This window comes from Adiantum capillus-veneris, chromosome 28 (assembly GCF_014529385.1).
Source record: "Adiantum capillus-veneris isolate H3 chromosome 28, ASM1452938v2, whole genome shotgun sequence".
Classification (NCBI taxonomy): domain Eukaryota; kingdom Viridiplantae; phylum Streptophyta; class Polypodiopsida; order Polypodiales; family Pteridaceae; genus Adiantum; species Adiantum capillus-veneris.
In genome coordinates this window covers 78,264,647-78,276,552 of record NC_140958.1, presented here as the reverse complement: position 1 = coordinate 78,276,552, position 11,906 = coordinate 78,264,647, and the positions used below count along the sequence as shown (strand labels likewise).

Below are 11,906 nucleotides of genomic sequence, written 5' to 3'. Positions count from 1 at the left end.
CTGCTGACTTACAGTCTCGCAAGCTAAGATCGGAGCCCTGCTTTGTGCCCATGCATGCTCGCTGCGCTCCTCAATTTTTTGGCCTCTGCTAATTGCAAGCAATGCATTAACCATGTCATGGGAAGCGATGCCTGGCTGATGTCTCTCTCTCTCTCTCTCTCTCTCTCTCTCTCTCTCTCTCTCTCTCTCTCTCTCTCTCTCTCTCAATTCTCCCACAAGAGGTGAGGGTGAGGTAGCTCATAAGCATGACAACTCGTAACTATAAGGCTTTGACATCATGAGGCAGCGAGAGCAAAGACACGCTGGTATGTGAAGAGATCTGAGGGTTGGCGCACTGAGAGCTAGCTATGGGTGAAGGCAACCGGCAGGAGGGAAGTAGCACTAAACTGGAGATTGTGAAGGGAGGCCTGAGGAGCCACCAGATTATAAAGAAACGGGAACTGTAGACATTCGCTGGAGGATAAGGGAGGTTTAGATAGTGCAAAGAGGAGAAAGCTCACCCAGCTAGCATGGGCAACCAAGTACATGCCACTCGAGGATAGTTCGAGCTTGTAGGGGGCCTGATCAATTGACGTGCGCTGTGAAAGGGGTGTATGGGAGCAATTCGTGGGTGAGGAAGGTGGCTTTGCAAACAAGAAGGGGAGGAGCTAGATGTGACATTAGGGGGAAGCTCATAAGAATGATAACTGATAAGTCTTGTAGAAGGAGTGATATGAGCATACAGGTATGTGTGTAATGGGAGGTGGCCAAGTGTGGATGGTGAGATGGTGGAGTGGACACAAGCTATAAGGGTGTGGTGACCGCATCATTGGTTCTGGCTAGATGTCATCTGTAACTGCCTACAAGCTTGCATGATGTGGTGACATTTTGGCCCTCAAGGACACTCCTCTCTCCTCCAACATGGAGTGGCGTACATATTAATTGAGCATGCAGTTATCCATGTAATATTGGGATCATCGGAGGAGGGGCAACTTGAGGATGGTGAGATGGCGCAAGTAGGAGCGTGGTGAGTCGGACTGGTGATCGCATCACTGGATCTGGTTGGATGTCATTTGTGAGTGTCTACGTTACAAGCTTGCATGTGGTGACGTTGTGGCCCTCACCCTCCTCGTCTCATCCATATCCCGACCAAGATTAAGGTCACTGCTGGTGCTAAGGCCGCTGTCAAGGAGGCTACCACTCACATGGCCTCATCATCACCATTGCCGTTTTTGCAGACCGTAGGACTTCTAGGTGTTGGGCAAGGGAGTATAAGATAAACATCTAGGCAAGGGAGTGTAGGCATATCACTATCCTTGGTCCTCTAATGTTGGAATGTAGAATGTTTGAGATCAAGTTTGTTTTGAAAGAACATTTTATGGCCCTTGCAGACCATACATCTTTGCATCCATTGATGTTTTGGAAGCACACGTGAAGTTTGGATGCTATAACAATAGATGATGGAGAAGATGCATAGATGAAGTTGGAGGCATAGAAATAGATGATGGAGATGATGATTTCTTACTTAATCCTTAATGGCATCAATTATACAACGTGGTTATATTCAAGGTGCTTTGCCAAAAATTGCTCGGTTTTGTGTTAGCTCGGAGTGGTTCGCTCGGAGTTCGGAATTCCTCGATAACAGCAACCTACTTTGTGCCAAAAAGTAGGGATGTGAAATACTTCTCTCTCTCTCTCTCTCTCTCTCTCTCTCTCTCTCTCTCTCTCTCTCTCTCTCTCTCTCTCTCTCTCATATTAGGGCAGCAAAACTACGAGGGATGAAGACGTAAGGGAGCCATGAAAGCTGGAGGGTGTGCAACAAAAGAAGGGTAACGCGAGAGAAGGAGAGAAAAGCAGATCAAAAATACAAGAGTAGCATGCTATTTGATATTAATTGAACACCTTACATTTATAGAATTGATAGACTAACTTTAAACTCCTTTCCCATGCATTCTCCACATAAGGAGTGGTTCATATCAGTTTACTAATAGGGAGTGTGTCCCACGAGTTAGACGACTCGTGATCAAGGCTTGAAACCCAACATCTCTCTCTCTCTCTCTCTCTCTCTCTCTCTCTCTCTCTCTCTCTCTCTCTCTCTCTCTCTCTCTCTCTCTCTCTACGTTTGTAGGCCTTCATGGCAAGTCCCTCTATGTGAGTGAGGTGGGGTTTAGGGAAGAGGGACCTGTGTTTGTGTGTGTGCACGTGCGTGTGTGTGTGTGTGTGTTGTTGTTGTATTATAACTATTACTTATACACAAAAGGATTTTATGTTCAAAACACAACTAGAAGGTGGTGTGCACAAAAACGAATCGATATTTGATTCATTATTATACAATATGGTCAAAATGAGGAACCATTCCAGTAATCCTAATCATCGGCAAAATTAAGACCGAAATAGGTCTTCATCTTTAGAGTCGAAAACTAAACCACTTGAAGCAAAGAGCATTCTCACCCTGCATCCATGTGAACAAAACAACAAATTTGTTAGCCTTGAATAGGTTTTTATGCTTAAAAAAAGACTGTGATTTTCATGCTTTAAAAAAGACTAAGAATTGTAAGCCTTGTAAGAAATGATGATTCAACAAAATTAAGTGTAAGTAAACAAAATGAAAATGGAATTAAGGAACTAAAAAATAGGACTCAAGCACCGAAACATAAACGAAGAGGGAATGTAGCCACTGTTTAAAAAGTCGAAAAGACAACATGAAAACCAGCCCAAAGGAAAGCACTGTTTAAAACGTCGAAGAGACAATATGGGTCAGAGTATGCATTTGTTAACAAGTAATAATGATGAAGTTTAGAAAGGAACTTTCTACGTTTTTTGAATTCATTCTATCTACCCTCCTTGCCTCTCGTTTGCTTCCCTTTGCCACCTCCTCCTCTTTGACTGCCTCGAATCCCAATTTTGACATGTTGGTGTTTGAAGCCACTGTTGATTGTCTCCACGAAACTGCAGCTCGAAGTTTACAAATTAGACTTGCTGGCCCTCGAGCAGTCCGTATTGCAATGAGGTTTTTGTAGCACAAATTTGATAGTAGCTCTACCTTCAGCCCTTTGATATATTTGCAATACCTAGTGCAGCTTGCCTTCCCCGCGTATCTTGGTGCCTTTGCCCATGGCAACCCCATTCCTTGCACCCCAACTTTGTTGACTTTTGCCTCCTCTCCGTCGAGGTGTCATCACCCTCTGCCTATCAACCCCAACTTGCTGCCTCACGACTAATTGCCTGTGTGCATTTCGCATTGTCGACATAGTTGGCACGTATAAAAGAGCTGCTTAGGTTGACTCTAGGGCACTTTGCACTAGAGAAAATGGCACTTTGAATTCATGACATAAGCAACGCGTGCACAATTGACTAGCCTCTTACACTTGGTCCAAATCCTGCACCGCCAACGTTCCCCCTGCGTAGTTCGCAAGGAGTAATCTTAAGTTGAGAACTTAGGTAGGCTGTGATTGGATTGCCTTCATGAGGAAAGTGTCGGATGCTTTTCAAGTCAACAAATCATCGATATGACAGCCTGATAGAGGGTCACTCGAGTAAGGAGAACACCTTTTTGGCCTACCCAAAGGGTTAAGGCCATAGTGATGTGTTCCCTTTTTGTTAGTGAAAATTCTCATATATATTTTAAAAATAAAAATAAAAAATAAAAAATGTTTGATTGGTGAGTATTGTAGTGAGCACTCATGAGAAAGTTAAGAGTGAAAGCCAGTGGGAGACAATGTGCTATTTTCTCTCAACAGATATTCAGATAAGATTTTTTCCAAGATTATAGTATTGATTGGGCTTGCAATTAGAGTCTGGCTCCTCTTTTCTCGTGCAACCTCCATGAGCAAGTGTCCACTGTGTTAAACAAGTGATAAAATCGCAAGCCTGCCAGGCGTGATAAAAATTTCTTTTTGACATGCAATTTTTCAAGCCCCCTTTCATATGCTTTGTGTAATGCAATCAACTTATATAATTTGCCATATATAACGTTAACTTAAAGATATAAATACAAACAATGACAGGCAATTTTGAGATTGTTTTGATTGTCAAAATAGCCCTTGACAAAAAAAAATAGGCGTCAATTTTAGGCCTTGATCTGAGGCAAGATCCCACTTTAAAATCACTACATCTCTAAGCTTTTTTTTTATAAAAACATAAGCACATAAAATTGAATTAAAAAAGCACCCTTAAGCTCTACACCCTAAGCTTTAGATCCCTATGCTCTACACCCCACTTTAAAAATTTTACATTTTTAAGCTCTAGAGCCCTTTTTACAAATTTAAAAGTGTAAATCCTTAAGTTGTAGATCCCACTTTAAAAGCTTTAAAGCTCTAAGTCCTAAAACTCTAGCGTTTCGGGGTGACCCTCCCCCTACGTGTGGATCCATGTAACATTTTCACTTTCTTTAATTCAAAGTTTTATCTTCTAATAAAAAAAAACTCTAGGTACTCATTGGATAATTGGAGACCTTACTTTAAAAGTTCTACATCTTTGAGTTCTAAACTTAGCTTTAAAATCTCTAAAAATAAAAATAAAAATCTTTAAAGGTTAAAGCTCTAAATGATAAATTTCTTCCATAAAGTTTTAACTAACAAAAATGACAACTTTAGTCTATTACCTCAAGTTTCAAGGGGTGAACCAAATTCTCAAAATGAAAAGGTGGGTAAAAGAACTTCTCATATTTCAAAATGAAAAGGTGACTCTTCGGATTTGTGGAGCCTCTAAGGTTTTATCATTTAACATGTAAGGACGTCCATGTTTCATGCTTCCAAAGGCATTGGGCAACCCAAAATCTTTTCCTTGATATATGAGAGTTCATTTCATATTTCAAAACTCAAGACATGTCTATCATTAGATTTACACAATTCATTTCAATGAGTGCCCACTATCTTATTTCAACCAATCAACATTTTTGACCTATCAAAAAATGCTTAAAAATACAACTCAACCTTTTTCCTATTTTAGTCAGCAAAAAGAGAAGGCAACGCTATAGTCTTGCCCTTTGGGCAGGCCAAAAACACTTTCTTGGTGCTTGGCTCTAGCTGCCACGCACAGTTGCAACCCCTTTCATCACATCTCATGCTTGTTACGCAGGCCTGCATCATGCTACTCAAGCTTGGCTTTGTGCCCTCACAACCCCTTCTACACTTTGGCATCCGAGCCTAACCCCCTCATCGCCCCGCCCACATCCTCCCCTTCTCAACATCGTGTGCAGCAACCCCTTCTCACCATCACCTGCAGGGGGGTGCATCCTCGGACAATGACTGCTCCATACAAATTACTCCTCCCTCCCCTTGGTTACACGAAGCTTGCCTTATTGTTGAGCTTCTTTGTACGTTATGGAAGGCTATTGTGGCTTGTCTGGGAAGCTTTCCCTCCATGAAGATGACACTGCAATGCATAATGGGAGGCAAAAGAAGCCCGCACAAGCTGAAGAGACCGAGTACCGTATTCTTTGCCCTGTTGGCAAGATTTGGTAGCCTCATTGGCAAAGGAGCTCCACCATTAAGGCCCTCCGAATAGAGTACAGATCCAAGATTAAAGGACCCCGTCTTTGGCTTTGACGAACGTGTAATCCTTATCAGCTCCTCTACTGACCAATTCAGAGAACAAGGCTACTATGTTTGTGTTGCTCAAGAAGCCCTTGTCAAAGTCCATGCCAGGATTACAGAGGCCGATGATGATGATAAATGATGATGATAACGAGCCTCCTCAGCCCATGTTTGTCCGGCTTCTAGTCCCTAAGAGCCACATTGGCTATTTGCTTGGGAAGGGTGGCAAGATAATTGAGCAAATGTGGAAGGAAATTGGTGCCCAAATCAAAATCTTGCCAAAAGAGCAACATTCGCCATGTATTGGCTCCACTGATGAGCTTGTGCAGGTAAGATCTATTTGTCTCTTTTGAAATTTGGGTCTTTTGAAATTTTCGGGTATAGGGTTTCTTAATGAATAGCTTTTTTGAGGCCTGAGAGTCAAACTTTCATGTAGGTGACTGGTGATGCAGCTCTTGTGAGGAAGGCTTTATTTGAGATTTCAACTCGGGAACGTACACGAAAGGGTGCACATGTGTCTCAAGGCTCTGGCGGCATGATGGCTCCTATGTTTGCTGCTGCTGGTGGAATGTATCCATGGGATATTTACAGGCAGGTTCACTCTTGGGTCCATCCGCTGTTGGTGACCCAATGCAGGGCCTTTTCCTGCACTGAAAGGCCACATGTGCGGCATTGTTTCATGTTGCTTATTGAGCAACCTCCCACACAACTTCCCATATGATTCTCTTGCTCACAACATTCCTGCAGCGTGATGCCCAGGTTCGACCGATCCCCAACTGCCTTGGATGCACCTCCGATTCGATTCTGCTACTCTTTGACATCTGCTGCATCAACCCTCACCATCTGCCTCAAACACATGATTCTCCAGTTTCTCTTTGACAAGTCTTCCGCCCTTACCTTGCATCCATTCTTCCCTTCGTTCATCATTGTCGTCGTCGTTGCTCCCGTTCCTATGTTCGCGATGTGCCCAAGCAAAGCAAGAAAATGTAGTCTCTATCTGCACTGGCTCGTCCTCATACATCCCTGGTGCATGGCATTGACAGGCCAAATGGAGCACCTCAGGAGCGCACATGCACTTCATCGGGTTGTTGGACGACATCTCACACACAGAGCAAAAATCTTTTTCAATTAGCCTCTCTCTCTCCACGTGCTAGGTCCCCCCTTTTTTCCTCCTCAAAGAGCTTCCTACTAATGATGATCCTCACGTAAAATTGAGCAGACCTATTTTGGGGGTATCTTGAGAATTGGGATTTTTAAAACAAGTAAAAAGAGAAGTCACTCCATGGCTCTCGACTCTCGAGATCACCTAGAATATCATCATTTTTAAGTGAGAATTTGGAGAGATTCTCTCTCTCTCTCTCTCTCTCTCTCTCTCTCTCTCTCTCTCTCTCTCTCTCTCTCTCTCTCTCTCTCTCTCTCTCTCTCGTGTTGAGTAGTTTGCACCATTGCAGGAGGTGCTTCTTGTGTCAATTGTCGCCCTCAGTTTCTTGTGCTTCTTGTGTCGATTGATCGTATGCATGCAGCAACAAATGGAGCTGTGCATGCAAGAGCAGTAGGCAATGTGGCGGTAAATGGTCCGTGAGGGGGTCAGGACTCAGAGCAGGAATGATCATAGCACTATAATGACTGTCAAATTTATTAGCAAGAGAAAAGTCGAATCGGGACTCACTTACATATGTTTGTGAAAGCAAAAGAAAGAGAAGAGGAGGTGGAGCTTCGGCACATCGAAGGGAAGGAGTGCAGAGGTTAACGTTGTGAAGGAGCCCACAAAGGATGTTAACGGAGACTGTTATGAGGAGCAACTTGCTATTGATACTAGGTGCAGTTTTATAAGCAGGAGTAGTACGCCAATGGATTATGGGGCAGCTGCCTTCGACTTCCAAGTTATATTCTCTCCATTTCTAGAAAGGGGGGCTTGGGCCTCAATCACAGCTGCCTGCTAATTCTACCAGTTTGTTGGCATTGAACTTGGAAGACTCTCACCTATGATCCACACTTAAATGGGTGCCCCCGCCCTGTGGTGTAATGGGCCTGCTACACACGGGGGATCAATTTTCTGATTGCCTTTCTTTTCCCACCTTAAAAGTCCCCTTCCCCCTCTTTTGTTTCTTCTTGCAGGGCGTAGCGGCAATAAGAAGATAGAGAAACTTCCACACTCTGAAGGAAGAGATGCACTCACTCTTTATATAACGGTCTTCGTCATCTCTCTCTCTCTCTCTCTCTCTCTCTCTCTCTCTCTCTCTCTCTCTCTGGCATTGTCTGTTAGCGGTGGTAGTGGTAGGCCACGAAGTTGACACAGTTTCGGCTCTAGTGCAAGCATAAGGGTATGTTTCTGCCTATGTAAACACCGCATTCTTGCTCGCCATAAGCCGACCTGGTTCTTGACGAGGTCCGAACCTTCTACTCTGTTTTGACAGACTTAACCATTCACACAGGGGCCTTGATTATGTCTTCCCCTAGTACTCCAGCATAGAGCCGCAAGAGCTTTCTTGCGATGATGGCCGCTCCAAAAAAAGACCCTTTCGCCCGTCAAGATGCACGGGTTACAATCTTGGAGATGCAGATCCAAGAGTTAATCAAGGAGAACGCGTCGCTTAAGCAACGCTTGCATTCGCTTGAGGAAGCAAAAGAATCAGAGAGTCAAGCTTTACTTACAAAAGCTCACAAAGTCGAAGCTTCCCTCATCGAAACTGTCATGGTGGTACAAAAAGAACTCCACGAGGTAACTCACAAGAAGCTCGATACACAAATACAAAAAGTGCTACAAGAAAATCAACAACAAGAGTCTCTTGGCCTCAAGATCAGGATTGGAGGGCTCAACTCTCCATGGTGCACAGAAGAAGACACACTCGAAGAAGCCATCACCAAGCTCAATGATATCCTCCAACCAATCCACATCAAGCCCGATTCCATCTCTTGGATCAACGATACAAACAAGGCAGTTCCACCTCAACAATGTATTCTTACATTCGAGGACAAAGAAGCACGGATGAAACTACTGCAACAATATTGCCTCCTCAAGGGAAGAATGCTTTGGATCACCGAGAAACTGACTCGACATCAACTCAAGCTTAAAGCTAGCGAACTCAAGAAGATGCATGAAGCTCGTAAACAAGGTAAATGGTTGTCTACCGAGGTGGTAAAGCCATCATCCACGAGTTTCGAACTCCTAAACCGTCATCTCCGTCTCTCGAACCCCCTTAGCACTAGGTTGGTAATGGGACACTTTTATGTCCTGGGACACTTTTATGTCCTGTTAAGTGACCATTTTCCTTGAATTATGTCAAGAGTTTCAAAATGGATTTTGAGGTGCTATCTGTCTAGAAAATTGTCTCATAAGCTGAAAAAAACTCGACATTTTTTTGGAATATCAATTCCATCTTTAACCTTGTCCTTGCACAACATTTCACAACCTAAACTGTGTGAAAAAACGGGTCTTGTTTTTGGCTTTTTTCAACTTTTTGCAACTATACCACTCTAGAATTCATGTTTGTGAGGTCTATAATGCTAGATAACTATCTTTAGTAGTCCTCAACATGTCTTGATGCTTCTAGGGAGAAATAAATGTTAAAGTTGTAAGTTATGACCAAATTACAAAAATTGTCAAATTTTGTTTTTTAGCCAATTTTAGCTCTTCTATGATTTTTTTGGTGGCTTTCATGATATCCAAATGCAGTTTTGATTTTCTATGTCGCATATTGTAACATAAAGCTAATATTCCTTGAGTTTTGGGGCACCTAATACCCTATTTTGCATAGTAGACAACGATGGTTGATTTTTTCAATTGTAGAAGAAAATGAAACATTCTAGTATATCAAGTATAGCTTTTTCAATATTAATAGTTTCTTGTGACAACTACATGCATTTTGTAGGTAGTAACCATATCTAGCCATAAGGATCAAATTTGGATAGATATTGAATAGTTTCTATGGGATTCTACAACTCATAATGTTGAACCCAGGTTTTTTCATGTTTGCTGTATTTAGCACTTCATCTTTGTCCCCAAGATTCCCCTTAGTAAGAGATGTATTATTCTTTTGACATGCTCCATGGCTCCTTATGAACCTAAAGTACAATAGTGAACTAAGAAAACATGCATATATTATTTGTATTGAGCGTGGCTATAGAAACTTTGATGATAGGTTTGTAGAATGGCAAAAATTCAACTTTTTTGTACCTATTTCTTTTGGCAAAACAAAAAATAGTGAGTGAGAAGCAATCATATGTTCTGATCACCAACCCATTTAAGTTAACTAGGGAATTTATCTCAAGTCCTACAAAAATCCCTAATCTTATTTTTATGCAACAAAACGTAAGAAATGACTGTTTCGATGAAAATGTACTGGTCCATCAACATTGGAGGCTTGGTGTGACCAAAAGATGAGAAATTTTACAAGTTTCTTATTTTTTCCATGTGTAGTATGCCTTGAACTATAACCTCATGAAAGGATTTTACAAAATGAGTGGATCTACTATGGTTTTGGAGGTTTTTTTCAAAACCCTGAAAGGACACTTTTATGTCCTATTAGGTTTTGGAGGTTTTTTTCAAAACCCTGAAAGGACACTTTTATGTCCTGTTAGGTTACCAACCTAGTGTTAGGATCTTCTATTTTCCTTTTGCCTCTTTTCTCTTCCAATGGACCCTCAGTCCCTAACTGATACGTATCTCTTTGAAAACCTCGTTGTAACGCTCTCTTTTTTGGTCCCATGGGTCATATGTGACCTTTAAGGACGATAATGAAATCTATCTATCTATCTATCTATCTATCTTGCGCGACTATGATCTTTGGAGTCTGTGTCTCCCTGTGTAACACAAGCCTTCAACAGTTTTAACAGTTGGCAGTGTGTGTGTGTGTGTTCGCCCACGCGCTTTTCGGCAATTCTATCTCGGTTTCAATTTTAATCTACCTAGCCTAGAGCCTGCACAGGAATGTTTGAAATTTGAAGGGTATTTTGGGAATTTCCACAAATTAGAGGGTAAGTTTTACTATAATCTCGTCTTCTTGGTTGCATCCTCGTGATTTATCACTTTTTTTCCTCTTGTTTGAGTGCATGTACATTGTACAACCCGGCCTAGTGGTAGCTAGCAGAGACTCGGGCAAACCTCGAAGGGAGAGACGGGACGCATCGTGACTATGATCTCCTATGATCTCATATTCGTGTAATCAAAGAAAACTATATATATCCTCTTGAATAGTGAGAAGATATATTTTAGCTACCAAAAAGAGAAGGTGCCTTCGCGCAACTCTTCAAGCGCCGCTTCGCTACTACAATCATGCTGGGGGCACTGACATGAACGCCGAGGTCAAGAGTGTGCGCTTGGAGCGATACACGGGATACTCGAAAGACATCTACTTTCGTACTACGCTTGCAATTACTGGAATGTCATCCACCACCAACACAGAAGCAGCTTCAGACCCCGACGAACGAGGGTTGAACCCATCTGTACCTCGCCTTATCGCCTTGTCTCAGCCCAGTCCTGCGGTAACCAAGAGACCTTCACTCCCTCCAAGCTTCTTCAAGTTTCCTGTCCGTGCCAGGCTCAATGTCATTGAACAAGTATGCTTTTTTACCAAAATGAGCACTTCACTGTGCTGTTTCGACTCGCTGCCTTGTCTACCTGTTACTCTGAATGGCTGCATATTTAGTTTAGGGTTGATATTCTTAGCTGTTTCATTATCAGGCATTGGGTTCTGACAAGTGTTTAAACAGCATTTGAAGCCATATCAAATTTTAAGAGACATTCTACTCCTCATTCCAATAAGTAGGAGCCATTGATAGCCAGCAAAAAGCACCCATATCCTGATGAGGTTTAAGACACTTTGTTGTTTATAATCTAATATGTATTTATCGATACTTTGTCTAAACAAAGGCCCTTGATGCCGTGCTTGAACTCCCTCCTACTAATTGATAGTAAATCAAGATATTTTCTCCAGAATCATAAAAAAATGGTAATGTGATTGTGATTATCGATTTCAATGAAGAGGCTCATGATAACCTATCGTACGAGTCACAACAAACAATTTTTTCTGGTCTGTTTTTTGGGATAGTGGGTAATCAAAACCCAAGGCTCACATTGTTGTGCGCCACCTTGCAGTCCAAATGGCATGAGATGTTAAAAGGTAACTATCAGCATTTGTTAGGGAGTCTCATGGGTTGTATTGTGGAGGATATAAAGCAAACAGGAATATGCAAAAGGTTTGCGTGCAAACGTACAAGCACAACAATAGATAACATAATAGTGGTCTCCAGTGCAATGCAATTGCTACTTGTTTGAATTCCTTCAAGCCTTAATTATAATTTATATAGGAAAAAGCTGAAAGGATTCATGGGGCAGATGCAGCAAAATGGGATGACAAATTTTCTGGCAAAGTGTGGCAAAACCATGGT

The 11,906-nt window shown here is 42.2% G+C and overlaps 2 protein-coding genes across 3 annotated transcripts in view; both read left to right on the top strand.

Annotated features, from left to right (window-relative positions):
• The first annotated feature begins 5,743 nt into the window (after window positions 1-5,743).
• LOC147420728 (uncharacterized) lies at window positions 5,744-6,237 on the top strand. Its single transcript, XM_086504576.1, has 2 exons — window positions 5,744-5,845; window positions 5,953-6,237. Exons 1-2 carry the CDS (start codon window positions 5,759-5,761, stop codon window positions 6,235-6,237), a joined length of 372 nt encoding a protein of 123 aa, XP_086360702.1. The 5' UTR covers window positions 5,744-5,758.
• Window positions 6,238-10,742: 4,505 nt separating this feature from the next.
• LOC147420727 (uncharacterized) overlaps window positions 10,743-11,906 on the top strand; it is a 99,319-nt gene continuing 98,155 nt past the window's right edge. For both annotated transcript variants that reach the window (XM_086503928.1, XM_086503927.1), the window contains exon 1: window positions 10,743-11,075. In XM_086503928.1, the coding sequence (XP_086360054.1) occupies window positions 10,809-11,075 (267 nt within the window). In that variant the 5' untranslated portion in view covers window positions 10,743-10,808. The remainder of the gene's footprint in view (window positions 11,076-11,906) is intronic.

Bases quoted from the DNA above. Each gene is read 5' to 3' on its own strand.
- LOC147420728 (XM_086504576.1), top strand. From the start codon at position 5,759: ATGTGGAAGGAAATTGGTGCCCAAATCAAAATCTTGCCAAAAGAGCAA. The intron at 5,846-5,952 runs GTAAGATCTATT...ACTTTCATGTAG, and splicing joins CCACTGATGAGCTTGTGCAG to GTGACTGGTGATGCAGCTCT.